This window comes from Protomyctophum parallelum (genome assembly GCF_964188405.1).
Source record: "Protomyctophum parallelum genome assembly, chromosome: 1".
Taxonomy (NCBI): domain Eukaryota; kingdom Metazoa; phylum Chordata; class Actinopteri; order Myctophiformes; family Myctophidae; genus Protomyctophum; species Protomyctophum parallelum.
The window spans coordinates 4,008,823-4,028,665 of NC_139697.1; the positions used below are offsets into that span (position 1 = coordinate 4,008,823).

General features: G+C 44.0%; 1 protein-coding gene across 1 annotated transcript; it reads left to right on the forward strand.

The window, feature by feature from the left end:
* Positions 1-8,471: 8,471 nt before the first annotated feature.
* clxn (calaxin) lies at positions 8,472-19,843 on the forward strand. The gene is made up of 6 exons (XM_083782600.1): positions 8,472-8,615; positions 12,600-12,761; positions 13,735-13,839; positions 16,796-16,947; positions 19,386-19,490; positions 19,623-19,843. The coding sequence occupies exons 1-6, from the start codon at positions 8,540-8,542 to the stop codon at positions 19,659-19,661; spliced, it is 639 nt and encodes a 212-aa protein (XP_083638726.1). The 5' UTR covers positions 8,472-8,539; the 3' UTR covers positions 19,662-19,843.

Sequence of the window (19,843 nt, forward strand, 5' to 3'; positions counted from 1 at the left end):
ACTCTGAGATTCTCTGAATTAACCCATTCTGACCTGAGATCAGATTCATACGAGGTTTTCGCCGGACGCTCACTGGTTCTGATTAACCCATTCTGACCTGAGATCAGATTCTAAAAATGTCAGTCGCTCTTCGATTTTTCAAAAATAGCAGACCTACAAGCTCGTATCGCGCCACTCGGTGGCGCGATATGAGCTTGTAGATCTGCTATTTTTAAATAGCTAAAGCATAACATGATGATGACACCAAAATGGGTGCCCGGTCAGAATGGGTTAAATCGTTAATTTGTTTCTCTGAATTAAATCGTTTAATTTGTTTGCACACCAGCCGGTGCGTTTTTTTTCTTTTCTCCCCGGTCGAATATCGGGAGTGAATTGTGGAGGAATTAAAACAAAATGTACCCTCTCACTTTATGGCAATTACGCTTTGCACACTGCCGCCGAATATTTCGCCCGTATACCGAAGGTTTTCTTTTTCGGACCGGGTCTAGTGTCTACTGTCTACTGTCTACTGTCTAGTGGGGTGATGGTGACAGGCTGACAGATAGTGATAGTTACTACTGTCTACTGTCTAGTGTCTAGTGGGGTGATGGTGACATGCTGACAGATAGTGATAGTTACTACTGTCTACTGTCTACTGTCTAGTGTCTAGTGGGGTGATGGTGACAGGCTGACAGATAGTGATAGTTACTACTGTCTACTGTCTAGTGTCTAGTGGGGTGATGGTGACATGCTGACAGATAGTGATAGCCTACTACTGTCTACTGTCTAGTGGGGTGATGGTGACAGGCTGACAGATAGTGATAGCCTACTACTGTCTACTGTCTAGTGGGGTGATGGTGACAGGCTGACAGATAGTGATAGTTACTACTGTCTACTGTCTACTGTCTAGTGGGGTGATGGTGACATGCTGACAGATAGTGATAGCCTACTACTGTCTACTGTCTAGTGGGGTGATGGTGACAGGCTGACAGATAGTGATAGCCTACTACTGTCTACTGTCTACTGTCTAGTGGGGTGATGGTGACATGCTGACAGATAGTGATAGCCTACTACTGTCTACTGTCTAGTGGGGTGATGGTGACATGCTGACAGTCAGTGGCGTGCACAGATAGACACTAGGGGGTGCTAGAGCACCCCCTGCCCTTTTAAAAATGTGCTAAAAAAAAAAAAACAGTTTCTTTTTTTTCTTACTTTGTAGTGTGTGGACCATGCAGTGACATTGATCAAATCTTGATAAAAAACGCTTCTACTATATTATTTAGTCCCCCACAATCTAAAGCTATGTTTCTATGTCAGTGGTTCTTCGATAAATAAATAAATAGCAGACCTACAAGCTCGTAGCGCGCCACTCGGTGGCGCGCTATGAGCTTGTAGATCTGCTATTTTTCAATAGCTAAAGCACCAAAATGGGTTCCCGCCCCAAAATGTGCTGCACAAGGTGCCCTTTTTTTCACTTGAGCACCTGCCCCTCTAAATGTCTGTGCACGCCACTGGTCTACTGTCTAGTGTCTAGTGGGGTGATGGTGACAGGCTGACAGATACTGTAGTGATAGCCTACTACTTTCGGACCCGCAAAACGCAGCGCAGCGGGGAAAAAAACGCACCAGTGTGCAACCACCTTAAAGATTTTTAAACTGTGTACTGTACAAAGCGGGTATCGTAGGGGTGAGTGGTGTTGTAATGGGAAACAGCGGTACATATTATTATAGCTCAGGAACAAAACAAATTCAGCGCTGATTCACTACCAGTATTTCGTCTGTTGGGTGGAAACCTCATTATTATTATTATTATTATTATTATGTCCAAAACTGTTACTTTCCAGGATTCAAATTCGAACAATAAAGGCAGCACATCAATTGTGGATCTTTTACAAAAAGAACACACCAAGTTAGAATGTGTTCTAACCTCTTCCTCCTGCCGGGAGGAGGAGGTTGTTGTTCAAAACCCTTACTTTTCAGGGAAATGGGAGGAAAGAACCTGTGTTCCCTTCCATTGAAGTTATTTTCATTGGTGAAATATTTGTGTAAAAAAAAAACACAGATCTTTAAGCACTTTCACTTCAAAATAATTCACAAAATGGTGCACATCATAGCAGACCAGCAAGCTCACAGCTTGTAGATCTGCTATTTCTGTAGATCTGCTATTCTATTAAAAGGTTTAGGGACCGCTGAAGTAGGGTATCAATAATTAACAAAAAAAATAAATACAAAAATCAAGTTTTAAGTATGGAAGGTTTCTGCCCGACTGACGGCAACAATATGCATTTCACGTAATAATTTACAATGTCTTTGTGTAAGAATGAATTAAGGCTGAAGAAGACGTGTTTGTAATCTTACTGTAAATGAATAAACATTGACTGAAGGACAGTGATATTGCTACAGTTATTTCACCCGGTAACATCGGGAGAGAATTATGCTATTTTTTTTAATTTCTTTTTATTTGACCTTGTATAGATAAAATCCGCTTGAGGTACAAAATCTCTTTTTCAAGGTAGCCCTGTCCATTAAAAAAAATCACACCCGTGTGAAGTGAGTGGTGCAACTCCATGTGTGTGTGTGTGTGTGTGTGTGTGTGTGGGGGGGGGGGGGGTGGTGCCTGCCCGGTTCCATTCAAAGGCAATGGGGTAACGCTGGGAAAGACGTAAAACGACACGTTACTTTAGAGCCACATTACTCTGGCATACTGTTACTGTTACACGATTGAAACACTTCAGGACGCGTCTGCCCTCACAGAGCCATGATTCACCACATTCAACCCAAGGTCATCAGGGTTTCGGGTCTCCCAACATCATACCCCTCACTCAGGTGACCCAGCTTGGGGTTGATCAAGTCCCAACTTACGTCCCAGTAGCTACCCTCGATCAGTACCATTAGGGAAAAACCAGGGCCACACAATCCGTTCCTCCTGAACTACTCTGCCGGGACTGGGAGGTACCATTCTGGCACATGGAAGGACTAGGCTCTGTGGGTTGAGACCTGTCCGGGCCCCTCCTACGTCTCACCAGGTCCACTCCTGCTCTCACCAGGTCAGGCCCTGTGCGTTGCACCAGACTCCCAGCACCAGGCACTTTATTCAGGAATGGTGGATTCTCAAGCCGCAACGGTTCCGCAGGCTCCACCTTGCCCTTGGTGGTGCCGCAGACTCCGCTTGAGGCTTGCATGGCCCTCCTAAAGGCCTCACCGTGGGTTTGTTGGGCTTCTTCCTCACGGAAGACACAGGCTGGGGGCGTATCCTCAGTGATGCATGTATCCAAGGTCATCACCTGGGACGTATGCTCAGTGATGTATGTATCCCAAGGTCATCACCTGGGACGTATCCTCAGTGATGTATGTATCCCAAGGTCATCACCTGGGACGTATGCTCAGTGATGTATGTATCCCAAGGTCATCACCTGGGACGTATGCTCAGTGATGTATGTATCCCAAGGTCATCACCTGGGACGTATGCTCAGTGATGTATGTATCCCAAGGTCATCACCTGGGACGTATCCTCAGTGATGTATGTATCCCAAGGTCATCACCTGGGACGTATCCTCAGTGATGTATGTATCCCAAGGTCATCACCTGGGACGTATCCTCAGTGATGTATGTATCCCAAGGTCATCACCTGGGACGTATCCTCAGTGATGTATGTATCCCAAGGTCATCACCTGGGACGTATCCTCAGTGATGTATGTATCCCACGGTCATCTGAGTTTCGGGTCTTCCAACATCACCTCACCTCTCAGGTGATCCAGCCACGGGTTGATTAAAAATGTAGTATATCGATAAAATCGATTATTTGCGAAGCAAAACGATACGATACATAGTCAATGTTGCTGTTTCTTTCGCCTTTTTTTTTAACGTCCTCTACGATGATTTCCTGTTTTGACTACAGAAGTGTATATTCGTACATCTCTAAATGTGTAATGCAAGTGTAATGCTTTTTGGCTTCGTCCACTCACAGTTAACCGTTTTTTTAATTGAGTTGTACTCGAAATGTACTGTAATTCTGCAAACTGTCAATCAATCAAGCAATCAATCAATCCAAATTGTCTGTCCACAACAAGGTAGCCTACTACTAGTACTAACTAATCAATATCACCATAGTGGCAGGTTGATACGATAAGAAAGGAAAGGGAGGAAATATCCCGATATATCATCAATATCCATATATCTGCTGTCGGGATGAAACCTCATGACTCCAAAACGTTCACTTTTTCAGGAAATTAAAAATAGACATTTTTCAGGAAATGGAAAAATAGACATTTTTCAGGAAATGAAGAAAACCTTATATTTTTTAAAACAAAGCAATACAGCCTCATCAAAGTTAGCATTGTGACTTTATTGTCTCCACCAGGCCGAAGGCATGGGGAGAGACTAGAGTATGTTTTGCACTCCGTCCGTGTGCGAGTGTGTGTGTGTGTGTGTGCGTCCGTCCGTCCATCCGTCCTTCCGTCCATCCATCCTTCCGTCCGTCCGTTACCAGCTAATCTCCGGCACCGTTGGCCCGAACCATGCCAAACTTTGCACACACACACACTTCCTGGATGTCAACGACGAACCTCTGCCCCAAATATTCCTCAATTGCCTGTTAAAGCACCACCATGAGGCCGATTTAGGCAAAACACATTTCTGTAGAGTAGCCTACTCGTACACATTTTATCCATACATCACACAATTCGCTATACACTATCGCCATAGTCATGTGATCAACACAGATCTGCACCGTTTCCCATCTTCCATCCTGATTGGCTAAGATTGATTGGTCTGTTTAGAACAAAATTCCACAAATCACAAGTCCAAAGCACTTTTTACTACTTTCCATTGGTTTAATATTTTCGAGACGACACACAGACGTAAAGGGTGTTCAATAGCACCGATTTTAAATCTAAAACCTCAAAAATTTAGTTATGAGGTTTCCTCCCGACGGCAACGATATGTCGGCACACCCCAAACGTGGTGTGGTCAGGTCCGTCCTCGGGTCAAAGGTCAGGTCCGTCCTCGGGTCAAAGGTCAGGTCCGTCCTCGGGTCAAAGGTCAGGTCCGTCCTCGGGTCAAAGGTCAGGTCCGTCCTCAGGTCAAAGGTCAGGTCCGTCCTCGGGTCAAAGGTCAGGTCCGTCCTCGGGTCAAAGGTCAGGTCCGTCCTCGGGTCAAAGGTCAGGTCCGTCAGGTCAGCGCGTGGCGTTTTTGAGCGAGCCGTATCGGGCCTCGGCCGCCGGGCGCAGGCGGCGCCAGAAGTCGAGCATCTCGCAGGGCGTGACGGCGTGCGAGGTGACCAGGCGGCCGTAGCGTTCGGTGTTGAAGGGCCTCAGTCCCTCGACGAGGAACAGGGAGCGGCTCGGCGGTGGCGTGACGGGGACCCCCAGCCCCTCCAGCACCATGCCCACGTGGACGTCCTCGAAGGGGAAGCGCGGGACGCCCAGCGAGCCGCCGTAGATCCGCGCCGCCAGCTCCCCCGAGAACACGTAGCCCGCCCCCAGGCAGTAGTCGGGGTACGTGGCGCCCGGGTACTCCTCTTCGGACACGTACCACTTTTTGTGGTTCTTGTCTCGGATCGGCCGGAAGCCCTTCGCCACGCCGCCCGTGAACACATTCCTCCGGGGCGTCACGCCGGGCTTCCAGCCGAGCAGCTCGTGCACGAGGTACTCGGTGTTGACGAAGACGTCGCTGTCGGTCTTCATGACGTAGGCGGCCCGCGGGCAGTGGCGCGCCACCCAGTTCAGGCCCATCAGGGTCTTGGCGGTCAGGTTGCGTTAGGTGTCGGCGAAGTCCTGCTGCAGGATGTCGCCGTGCCTCCGGCTCTCCTCCTCCAGCAGGGCCTGTGTCTCCTCCCCCTCCCCCCCCCTCCCCCTTCACCCCCAGCAGGAACAGACGCACCACCCGCGGGCCCGCCGCGGCGCCTGGAGCCGCCAGAGGAGGGCTCTCGGCGCCCCACGTCCGCCGTATGGCGTCGCGGCGCTCCACCTGATGCGCCTCCACGGTGATGAGCAGCACCAGGAACGGCTCCTCCCCCTCCTCCTCTCCCCCCGCCAGGCATTTGTTCTCCTCGTTGATGACGTAGCGGAACGGCCCGGGGGCGGGCCGGGGCGTGGCGGCGGCGGCGGCGGCGGTGGCGTTGGGTCGGAGGTCGCCGCCCGGCAGACCAGCCGTCTCGATCCAGCTGTTCGTATCGTAGTCGTCAGGGGGGACGGCGGCGGGGGCGGTGGGACCGCCGGGCACGTCTTCTGCCCGGCCGCCGGCGTTGTAGCGCGGCCAGCCGCCGTGGCGATGGGCCGCGAGGGCGAGGACCCCCAGGAGACACAGCAGGAGGAACACCGCCGGGGCCACGGCACGCCGGAGGGACACCCACCGGGGCTACGCCACGCCGGACAGCACGAGACCTTGCATGGATTCACTGTTCAAAGCAGCACGATGTCGATGTGCAGACGTTAAGGATGTCGATGTGCAGACGTTGAGGATGTCCATGTGCAGACGTTGAGGATGTCGATGTGCAGACGTTGAGGATGTCGATGTGCAGACGTTGAGGATGTCGATGTGCAGACGTTGAGGATGTCGATGTGCAGACGTTGAGGATGTCGATGTGCAGACGTTGAGGATGTCGATGTGCAGACGTTGAGGATGTCGATGTGCAGACGTTGAGGATGTCGATGTGCAGACGTTGAGGATGTCGATGTGCAGACGTTGAGGATGTCGATGTGCAGACGTTGAGGATGTCGATGTGCAGACGTTGAGGATGTCGATGTGCAGACGTTGAGGATGTCGATGTGCAGACGTTAAGGATGTCGATGTGCAGACGTTAAGGATGTCGATGTGCAGACGTTAAGGATGTCGATGTGCAGACGTTGAGGATGTCGATGTGCAGACGTTAAGGATGTCGATGTGCAGACGTTAAGGATGTCGATGTGCAGACGTTAAGGATGTCGATGTGCAGACGTTAAGGATGTCGATGTGCAGACGTTAAGGATGTCGATGTGCAGACGTTAAGGATGTCGATGTGCAGACGTTAAGGATGTCGATGTGCAGACGTTAAGGATGTCGATGTGCAGACGTTAAGGATGTCGATGTGCAGACGTTAAGGATGTCGATGTGCAGACGTTAAGGATGTCGATGTGCAGACGTTGAGGATGTCGATGTGCAGACGTTGAGGATGTCGATGTGCAGACGTTAAGGATGTCGATGTGCAGACGTTAAGGATGTCGATGTGCAGACGTTAAGGATGTCGATGTGCAGACGTTAAGGATGTCGATGTGCAGACGTTAAGGATGTCGATGTGCAGACGTTGAGGATGTCGATGTGCAGACGTTGAGGATGTCGATGTGCAGACGTTAAGGATGTCGATGTGCAGACGTTAAGGATGTCGATGTGCAGACGTTAAGGATGTCGATGTGCAGACGTTGAGGATGTCGATGTGCAGACGTTGAGGATGTCGATGTGCAGACGTTAAGGATGTCGATGTGCAGACGTTGAGGATGTCGATGTGCAGACGTTAAGGATGTCGATGTGCAGACGTTAAGGATGTCGATGTGCAGACGTTGAGGATGTCGATGTGCAGACGTTGAGGATGTCGATGTGCAGACGTTGAGGATGTCGCAGCCGCCACCTGCGGTTTTATATAAACGCTCCTGACGAGGTGAGTGTCGTCATCCACCCCCGACGTCACCCTGAGCCAATCGTATTGAATCTTGTAGATCTCCTGTTTTAGGACGAAGAGATTCGGTGCTGTCAGGTGTTCTCAATGACGATGTGATTTTAGTCTAAATGGACTCACTGCCAAAGCCTGATTATTAACACAACACCCCCCGTAGCCCCATTCAATTCAATTCAATGCAATTCATTGAGGGCTTATGGTAGGGGAAATGGCTTAATATTGCGCTTTTGCACAAAATAACACCTGGACCTCTTTGGTGTGGACGAAACGACTACAAAGAAAGGTAAGAAAGCCTTCTAGTATGGAATTCTCCTTTAAGAATTGATGCATTTGATTTGAATTGATGTTCTTATTTATATTATGAAATTCCTAAATCTTAGTCTTTTCTTGAAATGAAAATGGGTACTAATGGGTAAATATATATATTATTTCAAACTTAACAAACTGGGCTGTTTACATTGCAACTGTGAATAATATATGCAGTAGTTTTGATTGATTGATTGATTGATTGAAATATTTATTAACAGTTTGTAGAATTTACAGTACATTTTAAGCACAAACTCAATACAAAGACTGTTAACTGTGAGTGGACGACCCAATTAAGCATTACACTTGTTTACAACAGGGTCCATATTGTTCAATTCATCAAAACATTTAGAGACATACAAATAGACACTTCTATGTAGTTAAAGAACAGAACAGGAATCATGAACAGTTGAATCATGTTGCCTTTCTTTTGGGGTTGTCTGGTGTTTTTGTGTATTCAGCGCCCTCTGGTGGGAAAACGAATGTGTGCGACGTGTCCCTAACGTAGCCTATGACGTTGTTGCTATGGCGATTGCATGTCAACAAGTGAGTGCAGACTAGAGTTCAGCACAGCCGAGTTCAGCTGCTGCAGCACGGACGTAAAATGAAAGAAATGTCCGCTATGAACAGAAAGTTGATCCAGAACCTGGCCGAAAGGCTGTCGAAACAAGTGAAGCACTGTGAGTAGGCCTATTGCATAATTTGACCTTTGTTTTTAGATATACGCTGAGATTAGAAAACGCACTATAGTAGAACGTATACAGTGTTGTTTTCGTTGACTAAAACTAAGAGACAAATGTTCGTCGACTACCTTTTTTCACTGACGAAAACGAAATAAAAACGAATCTATGATGACTAAAACTAAGACTAAATATATTGACAATTTCGTCAACAAATAAAAACTAGACTAAAGTGTTATAGGAAGGGACTAGTGGACAAGAGATCCAGTTTAATGCTGGGTTGCATGCTGAAAATAGCAGATCTACAATCTTGCAACGCGTCGCGCTGATCTGCTATTTTCAGCATGCAACCAAAGTGTAAAATATGTCATTACAACGACATAAAGGCCTGTCAAAACACATTTTAGTCGACTGAATCAACTGTAGATTTAGTCGACTAAAATCGTATGACATTTAGTCGACTAAAACTAGACTAAACACTAGAACATTCCAGGTGACTCCAGGTAAAATGTGACTAAAACGAAGTGAAAACTATTCAAGAGACTATGACTAAAACTAAAATAGAAATTTGCTGCCAAAAACAACACTGGACATATAGTCACGTAGCCTTAGGCTTAGCCTATATAGTGCCCAGCTTTTTCCAACGTAAGATAAATGGGGTGTGTGCAGCACATTCGATTTTCCTTTGTTAAAATGAGTGTTAAATCTTCTTATAGTGGATTGATTGTGGATCTTCTTATAGTGGATCTGACCACAGAAAATACATTTATTTATTATTATTATTAATTTGGGGGTCCTTGACATGAAATAAGTTTGAGAACCACATTTTTTTCCCGAGGCTGTTGTTGTATACTCTTACTCTGCCTACATTATTGTTTTACTAACTTGCCACTGCACTGTAACTATTATTAATAGCGTTTTTCTTTTATATATTCCTATTACAGTGGTCCTCAAACGCTTCAATTTCAAGTACCACCATAACTGTCTGTGTTACCGACCCTGAGGGTCCCGCCTACACCTTTAGACCAGCCACCAAAATGTGGAACTCCCCCTACCAACAGTCATTAACCCTCTAAGACCCGCATTCATTTCTACTTGCAAAAAATAGATTTCAACCTTACTACTACTTTGTACTACTAGGACTAAGACTAAAAAATATGTTAAAAAAAATAAAGTTTGATGAGAAATTTATAATAATTATATAATAATATAATAAATTAATAATTTACATTTGGGGGATATCTTTCACAATAATGAATAAAACATGTTCTAGACATTCTAATGATCACAAAAAACATATATTACAATTATTGTCTCCACCAGGCCGAAGGCATGGGGGGAGAGTATGTTTTGCACTCCGTCCGTCCGTCCGTCCGTGTGTGTGTGTGTGTGTGTGTGTGTCCGTCCGTCCGTGAGCAGCTAATCTCGGCCACCGTTAACCCGGTCGATGCCAAGTTTTGCACACACACTCCCTGGATGCCAACGATGAACCTCTGCCCCAAACTTTCCAGAACGGCCTGTTATAGCGCCACCAGGAGGCCGCTTTGTGCAAAACAGGTTTTTGCACAGCACACCTACAGATTTTGTCCAAACATCACGCAAATTGGTACACAGTCTCTCTAGAGCCATTCAACCAAACCGGTCTTTCAGATTTCTCAGACTCCATCCTGATTGGTTAAGATTGGCTTCCAAAGTTCACAGGAGTGCTCAGTTTCAAACAAAATGCTGCAAATCATGAACACATTGCGTGATTTCCGTGAAATTTTGCACCCACATTCCCACTAGGCCGAGGACAAAATGCCACATGAACAATTTCAACTCAGCCTCAAGGTGGCGCTATAACTGGCCGAAAAGTGTTTTTACCTCTAACTGCACGGATCTGTGGATAACCTGGTGGAGACCTGTGCCCAGAAGGGCACTTTTTTTTTCTTTTGACCTACTTTTATTAGGGTAAAGGTCCAAAATGTTCAAAATTGCACAGAGTCCAGACATTTTTAATTTGTGTAAATTTCAGCCTCTGTGGGGGGTATTTATATGCAAATATCATGACCAGTGGCATGACATGCAAATCCCTTGACTCCTTCAAAACCGCTCTCAAAGGGCACCTATACGGACGGCTGCAATTCGAAACTGGCCCCCGTAAAAACGGAATCCCCCCCCCCCACTCCTTTTCCCCCTCACTGTATATGTTTCTTTTCCCTTTTTACCTCCTTTATGATGAATTCCTGTTCTGTTCTTTGGCTATATAGAAGTGTCTATATTTGTACGTCTCTAAATGTTTTGATTAATTGAAGGTGGACCATTATGTTATGCTTTAGCTATTGAAAAATAGCAGATCTACAAGCTCATAGCGCGCTACGAGCTTGTAGGTCTGCTATTTTTGAAAGATCGAAGAACGACATACTGAAACATAGCTTTTTCAGAAAACTGTAAGGATGTAGAAGACATTTTTTTTTAGGGCCAGATTAAAATGGAGAAAATGTTAAAGGACCACTTCACCACTTTTCAACCTATCTTCATATAATAGGTATTTTTTTAGTCCTAATAATCTTGAAAAAATGTCGCAATTCTTTTCTACTCGGTCTGTGTCTCATAGGAGGGCTGTGGGCAGTTCAGAAACCGTCTTCCAGTGACATCATCGATGGGGAATATAAGCTAATAAAAACTGCAGGCTTTCTAGTCCTGAAAAGTTGCAATGCGAAAATGGAAGCCATCGTTCTATTATATGAAGATAGGTTGAAAAGTGGTGAAGTGGTCCTTTAATGTGGCACTCAGGTTATCACAATACTGATATGTTATTGATTTCAACTGTTAAAATTCCAAACATGCGAACATGACCCGCTTTAATTACTTCAGTCTATATATGTAGTCTAATGACTAGTAATAAAATGATTGTCTTTTTTTTTATGTCCTGTTACTTTTCAGGATTCCAATTTAAAAAAATAGCAAAAAAATTACTCAAGATTTAAATTCAAATAGAGCAAAAATATAGCAGATCTTTTGAGCGTGTAGATCTGCTATTTTTGCTACAACCGTAATATGCAATGTGGCCCCTCTGGAGTGAGTGTGGAAATATATAGTGGCCCCTCTCCATCGCCAAAGTTGCCCACCCCTGCTCTAGTGTCTGTCTGTCTGTCTGTCTGTCTGTCTGTCTGTCTGTCTGTCTGTCAAAGTCAAAGTCATACGATTTGTCACACACGTCACCGCGGTGAAATTTGTTCTCCGCATTTGACCCATCTCTTGGAGCGGTGAGCTGCAGCCGTGCCGCGCTCAGGAATCATTTGATTAGTATAGATTTGACCCCCCCCCCAATCCAACCCTTTGATGCTTAGGGCTGTATTTTGCGTGTCTTAAGTACCAGGTTACCTAACTTGAGTAAACTAAAGACCTAGAGGCGTACGTGGTCAATGCCATTTGGCTATTCTAAGTGGCGCCAAAGAGCATTGATCACGCCTCCAGGTCTTTAGTTTACTCAAGATAGGTAATAAGACCTGGTACTTAATTAAGACACGCAAAATACAGCCCTATATAGTGTCAAGCAGGGAGGCATTGGGTCCCATTTTTACAGTCTGTCTGTCTGTCTGTGTGTCTGTCTGTGTGTCTGTCTGTGTGTCTGTCTGTGTGTCTGTCTGTGTGTGTTGAATGCAGTCAATCAGACGGAGGCAGAGGGTCCCATTGTTACAGTCTGTCTGTCTGTCTGTGTGTGTTGAATGCAGTCAATAAGACGGAGGCAGAGGGTGTCATTGTTACAGTCTGTCTGTCTGTCTGTCTGTCTGTGTGTGTTGAATGCAGTCAATAAGACGGAGGCAGAGGGTCTCATTGTTACAGTCTGTCTGTGTGTGTGTGTTGAATGCAGTCAATAAGACGGAGGCAGAGGGTGTCATTGTTACAGTCTGTCTGTCTGTGTGTGTTGAATGCAGTCAATAAGACGGAGGCAGAGGGTGTCATTGTTACAGTCTGTCTGTCTGTGTGTGTTGAATGCAGTCAATAAGACGGAGGCAGAGGGTCTCATCAGGCAGTTCAATGGACTGGTGGGAGGTCAACCCAGTGGTTCTGGCAGGACGCTCCACGGCCTGGACAGAGGGAAGTTCAGGAACATCCTGCACAACACCTTCCAGATGACCGACGACATGATCATGGACAGAGGTATGCAGTACAGTACAGTACAGTACAGTACAGTACAGTACAGTACAGTACAGTACAGTACAGTACAGTACAGTACAGTACAGTACAGTACAGTACAGTACAGTACAGTACAGTACAGTACAGTACAGTGTCTGTTCTGTTGTCCCGTCTTTAAACTGATTTAACCTGAGATCAGATTCTATAAAATGTCTTCCACATCCTGACAGTTTTCTGAAAAAAGCTATGTTTCTATGTCAGTCGTTCTTCGTTTAAAAAAACAAATAGCAGACCTACAAGCTCGTAGCGCTATGAGCTTGTAGATCTGCTATTTTTCAATAGCTAAAGCATCTGTGGCGCGCTATGAGCTTGTAGATCTGCTATTTTTCAATAGCTTAAAGCATAACGTAATGCTAACACCAAAAGGGGTTCCCTGCACCCAAAATGGGTTAAACTGATTTAGAATTTTGTCGCTGTTGCATGGGCAGAATCCTTTCCTGTCCAAAACTTAATATTTGTAATGATTTTTGTATTTCTTCCAGTAGATCCAAAGTAGTTATTTTTGTCAAAATAAATTGTTTTATCATTTCTTATCTCTCCATATTGCGTTTTTTTGTGTTATTTTTTTGGTAAATTAATGTCGTACTTGATCATACTACAGCGTTTTGCCATTTTTTTATTAGATCCTTAGATACTTTTGATCCTGAAAAGTAACAGTTTTGGACATAAGGGTTTAATTCACCCGACAGAGTGGTTATGCTTTTCTGTATGAAAGCTTGTAACAACTTTCATCCTCGCGTCTCAATTTTGGGGCATATCACTATAGGGTATAGTTTCAAACAAGCGACATGATGTGAGCTTGTAAATCTGTTATTTCTGATACATTAAGAAAATAAATTAAAGTACGAGGTACTGCCCGACACTGAAGATGTAAAAAATGACAGCTCAACTGTTAATGAATACAATGTTTTTTTTTCCCCATTATTCTTCCTCCCAGTCTTCCACGCGTTCGATAAGAACAACGACGGCTTCGTCAGTGCCAAGGAGTGGATCGAAGGACTGTCCATCTTTCTGCGTGGGACGTTGGATGAAAAAATAAAATGTAATGAACCAATCTTATACTTATCAAGGCACCCGCCTACTTTAATTATCTCTCTCTCTCTCTGTCTCTCTCTCTCTGTCTCTCTCTCTCACACACACAGGCACGCGCGCTGGACAGCAATTTTAAGCAGTTTTTCGGGAAAAGATCGCTGATCTATACAAGCTCACCTCGTGGCGAGCTGCAGCGTGTCGTGAGCTTGTAGATCAGCTGTTTTCAGTGCGTGACACTGTCTGGTGTACAACTATCTGTTTATACATGAGGCACTGCAACTCTAACCCCTAAAGCTATAGGGCTGTATTTTGCGTGTCTTAAGTACCAGGTCTTATTACTTAACTTAAGACCTGGAGGCGTGGTCAATGCTCTTTGGCCACCCAGAATAGCCAAATGACATTGATCACGCCTCCAGGTCTTAAGTTAAGTAATAAGACCTGGAACTTAAGACACGCAAAATACAGCCCACAGTCTCTATAAATGCCTAATCCTCATCCTAACCTGAACCGTTTCCTAATTGTAAGCCTTTAAAGGGACACTTCACCCTTTTTGCTAAAAAATATATGTTAATGACGTTTAGAAGCTTTAGAACACTTTCCCGGGGGTCTTTGTGTGTGTAATATGTGGTTTTAGATATTTTAGATTATAGCAGTGAGCCCAGTGTCTCTGATGTCATGGACACTGGTCTCACTTCCTTCCTGGACTACAATTCCCAAAATACTTTGGTGCACTGCTCCTCCTTGTGGATAGGGGGAGGTCTGTCTTACTGAGTACACATGTAGTCCAGGAAGTAATACGTGATCCCAGTGTCCATGACATCAGAGACACCGGGCTCACTGATACAATCTAAAATATCTAAAACCACATATTACACACATAAATACCCCCAGGAAAGTGTTCTAAAGCTCCTAAATGTCATTAACATATATTTTTTAGCAAAAAGGGTGAAGTGTCCCTTTAACAAAAAAAAACATATTTTTTCTAATAATAATTAATTTGATTAATATTGCACTTTTCATTCACAAGGCATCCCAGAGTGCTAAACCGTAATGTAACCAACTGGGAGTTGCGGTTTAGCTATAGGCAGGCCCGGCGCCACGGGGGGGGCAAAGGGGGTGTTTGCCCCCCTAAATCAACCTCTTTGCCCCCTTAGATCAAATAGTTACAGACAAAACAATGGTACATTTCCAGGCATTGAAAGGAAGGAAGCCAACGAAATCGTGCGCCTCCGCCCTCTATAGATATGCAAATGTGGCGCATTGTCTTCATGTCCAATACCTGCCCCCGATTGCCCCCTCTGTCATTTCATCCTGGCGCCGGGCCTGGCTATAGGTTGTCTCTCCAACCCATCCTTAACATTTTCTCCTTTTTAGTTTTTCTTTGTTTTTGTTTTTCTCATTAAAGTTGCCCCCTTCCTTTCCTTTATGCAAAGCAACTTTGGGTACTTAGAAAAAGCGCTATATACACACCAGTAATATAATAATAATAATAATAATAATAAACTTTATTTATAGAGCACCGAAGTCTGACGTCACTTTCAGTAGAGGGCGTCAGTCCCCAGGTTCATGTATTTGTTTAGTTGCATTGAAATCCCCATTGAGGCGATTTTAGATCGCCTCATATAACTGTGTTTGAAAAATAAACATGTCACCCCGGCCGCTTCACTCATATGGATAATATGAAGAATCAACTGACTGAGAGAAAACGCTAATGTTACTGCTGCTGAATTAGTTAGATTTTCGCTAGAAGCAGACTGTATCATATATGAGTGACTGACTGTTGCAAACGATACAGAGACACCTCCCTGACAATAACGCCGAGACAGCTTGTTTATTTTTGGACCACAACGCTTATAGTAGACGATATTAAGATCACCCCATGTTATTCTCCATAGAGAAATTACTTCCGCGAACCAGGGGAATCGAAGGGATGAGCGAGTTACGTCAGGACTTCGGTGCTCTATTGGTTGTCTCTCCAACCCATCCTTATCCTTATTTTCTCCTTTTTTGTTTTTGTTTTTCTCATTAAAGTTGCCTCCTTCCTTTCCTTTATGCAAAGCAACTTTGGGTACTTAGCAAAAGCGCTATATACACACCAGTAATATAATAATAATAATAATACACTTTATTTATATAACACCTTTTTTGACAGTGTCACAAAGTGCTCAACAATATAAAAACAACAGTGTTACAGAACAATATATAACAATAAAACAGCAGGCAGAATAAAATGACATTATCAAGGGAATTAAAAGCAAACATTGGTTATTGATTTTTAAAAGGCTTTCCTATAAAAGTGGGTCTTTAATTTAGTTTTAAAAATAGCCAAGGAGCTAATAGACCTCAGGTCAGATGGCAGGCTGTTCCAGAGCCTGGGAGCCCAGCTAGAAAAGACCCTATCCCCCTTTTGTCACCATTTTTGTTTTAGGCACCTCTAGTAGGGCTAAGGTAGAGGACCGTAACCCATTCTGACCTGAGATCAGATTCATACGAGGTTTCCACTGGACACACACTGGTCTGATTAACCCATTCTGACCTGAGATCAGATTCTAAAAATGTCAGTCGTTCTTCGATTTTTCAAAAAATAGCAGACCTACAAGCTCGTATCGCGCCACTCGGTGGCGCGATATGAGCTTGTAGATCTGCTATTTTTCAATAGCTAAAGCATAACATGATGCTGACACCAAAATGGGTGCCCGGTCAGAATGGTTTTTAATTGGCGGACAGGCTGGTGGGTTTTAATAAGATCTGCTAGGTACTGCGGTGCCTGGCCATTCTGAGCTTTATTAAAAGCCAAGTATTAAAATCTTAAAATCAATTCTAAAATGTACAGGGAGCTATAGTGTAGTGAGGCCAGTACCGGGGTGATATGTTCAGTAAAACGGGTTCTCTTTTCATGATTAATAACGTGTGTTATTTGTGTGTGTGTGTGCGTGTGTGTGTGTGTGTGTGTGTGTGTGTGTCAGACTGCTTCGAGGTGTACGACCTGAACGGAGACGGCTACATCTCCAGGGAGGAGATGTTCCACATGCTGAAGAACAGCCTGGTCAGACAGCCCACCGAGGAGGACCCTGATGAGGGCATCAAAGACCTGGTGGAGATCACGCTCAAGAAGATGGTATGAGGAGAACACAGCCTGACCATTTGTGACTACATTTGACTTAGGGACTGCCATTATTATACTGCCAGTTAAAGTTATTTTTAAGTCATATGAAAGCAGGGAATCATAGCTTCAAATTGACATATTGGTTGTTCAGTTTGACCCACCGGTTTTGGAGATATGGCTTATAGAGTAATGTCTGGCAGAGAAACAGCGAGTTGAGAAAACAGGCTTGAAAAAGGTTCACTTCTGTGGACTCTAACATTACACCTATAGCTACATGTTTAAGCATTTATTTCATATTTACATGTCTTCTGTGGTCTCTAACATTACACCTAGCTACATGTTTAATCATTTATTTCATATTTACATGTCTTCTGTGGTCTCTAACATTACACCTATAGCTACATGTTTAAGCATTTATTTCATATTTACATGTCTTCTGTGGTCTCTAACATTACACCTAGCTACATGTTTAAGCATTTATTTCATATTTACATGTCTTCTGTGGTCTCTAACATTACACCTATAGCTACATGTTTAAGCATTTATTTCATATTTACATGTCTTCTGTGGTCACTAACATTACACCTATAGCTACATGTTTAAGCATTTATTTCATATTTACATGTCTTCTGTGGTCTCTAACATTACACCTATAGCTACATGTTTAAGCATTTATTTCATATTTACATGTCTTCTGTGGTCACTAACATTACACCTATAGCTACATGTTTAAGCATTTATTTCATATTTACATGTCTTCTGTGGTCTCTAACATTACACCTATAGCTACATGTTTAAGCATTTATTTCATATTTACATGTCGATTTCAGCTCCGACACTTATTTCAGACATGCTCTAGTATGTGACGAGTCTGCCTGTGCTATTAACTCATTTTGAAAAAGAATATATATAGTTTTTCTCCTCTGGTGAAAAGCTGTAATCTCAGTCAAATCTGGTCACATTTGTGTTGTTTTCGTCGACTAAAACTAAGACGAAAAATGTTCGTCGACTATACTTTTTTTCCACTGACGAAAACTAAAGCTACGATGACTAAAACTAAGACTAAATATATCGACAATTTTGTCAACAAATAAAAACTGGACTAAAATGTTAGGAAGGGACTAGTGGACAAGAGACCCAGTATAAGTCATTTTACACTTTCTTGCATGCTGAAAATAGCCGATCTACAAGCTCACAACGCGTCGCGCTGCAACGCGTTGTGAGCTTGTAGATCGGCTATTAAAGCGTCAAATCAGCCATTACGACGGCATAAATACATTTTAGTCGACTCAATCAACTGTAGATTTAATCGACTAAAATCTTATATTTAGTCGACTAAAACTAAAACATCCCAGGTGAATGCCTGTGGGACTGTTGGTGTGTCTAACCACTGCGGATGCAGTGCACCCCCTGGTGGCGATCACGCTCGAGAACCAACCAAAGTTCAACCCATTTTTTACCTGATTCTACAAATGTCTTCTAAATCCTGACAGTTTTCTGAAAAACCCATGTTTACTTTCTACAGTATGTCAGTGGTGCTCAAACAGTTTCATGTCAAGGACCCCCAAAAATATATGTACATGGCCGCCGACCCCCATCTGAAAATATGTTGTTCCAGGAACCCCCCACCCCCCCACCCAGAAGCAAAGATTTTAGTTAAAAACGTTCGCTCTGAAAGAATTCAAAGATTTGCGCCACATTTTCACGATTTTTCAAAAATAGCAGACCTACAAGCTCGTAGCGCGGTCTGCTATTTTTCAATAGCTAAATTATAACGTCATGTTTAAAAGACCAAAAGGGGTTCCCGCCCCAAAATGTGTTAACACTCTACTGCAGTGTTTCCCAAAGGTTTTAGCTCATGACCCGAGAGAGAGGTTTTGATGTCTACCCAGCCGGGACCCAGACTATAGTAATCAACTAAGGATAATGTGAGACATCTCTGTTCCTCTGCCAAAGGAACAGAGACGGGTCCAAGCTTAACCCATTCTGACCTATATACTGTCTTGTATAGGTTGTTTGCGGGCAGCGGTGGCCGAACGGTTTGCGGAGCGGTCTTGATATCGGAAGGTCGCTATAGTTCGTATCCCCGGACCAGCACGTTAAAATTACCACCGCTGAAGTGCCCTTGAGCAAGGCATTGAACCCCTACCATGAAATGTCCTATGAGCAGGGCCTGGCTGTAAACAAGTTCTTGAGCTTAGTCCAGTTACTGGATAAACTGGGTAAACATAGTAACTTTCTTTCTTTGTACTGTATTTTTGCATTATTACACTATTATGTCCTTTTTCCCCGTTTTAACTTGATTGTTTTGTGTCCATTGTTCAGCACTTTGTAACATTGTTTCGAAAAACTAGAAAATAGCAGATCTACAAGACCACTAATCAGTGGGCCGAAAGGCTTCTGTTCATGTTTCATTCAAAAAACATTTTCTGTATTTGTGTTTCTCACAGGATCACGACCACGACAGCAGGCTGTCTTATGCAGACTTTGACAAGGCGGTGAGAGAGGAGAATCTACTGCTGGAGGCGTTCGGAAACTGCCTCCCTGATGCCAAGGTAATCGACTAATCATACAAGTAAACTAAAAGGCTCTACGTTGAAAACCCCCCCCGAATAACTGAATTATTTTATTCAACAAGAAATAAGACAATAATTCTTTACATTGTCCTGTTGTTTCTTCTATTCCAGAATACACTTGCATTTGAGCAGCTCGCGTTCCAAACGTGAAGACAGTGGTGTATTTTCATGGACAGTATATTTCAGCAGAAACACATGTACCTCTGAAGGCAGCAGCTCGCATTCCATACTGGAAGACAATTGTCTATTTTCATTGACAGTATATAATAGAAATATACCTCCTGAAGTGAAGACACACTCCCATTTTGTAAATACAATATTTTGACTACTAA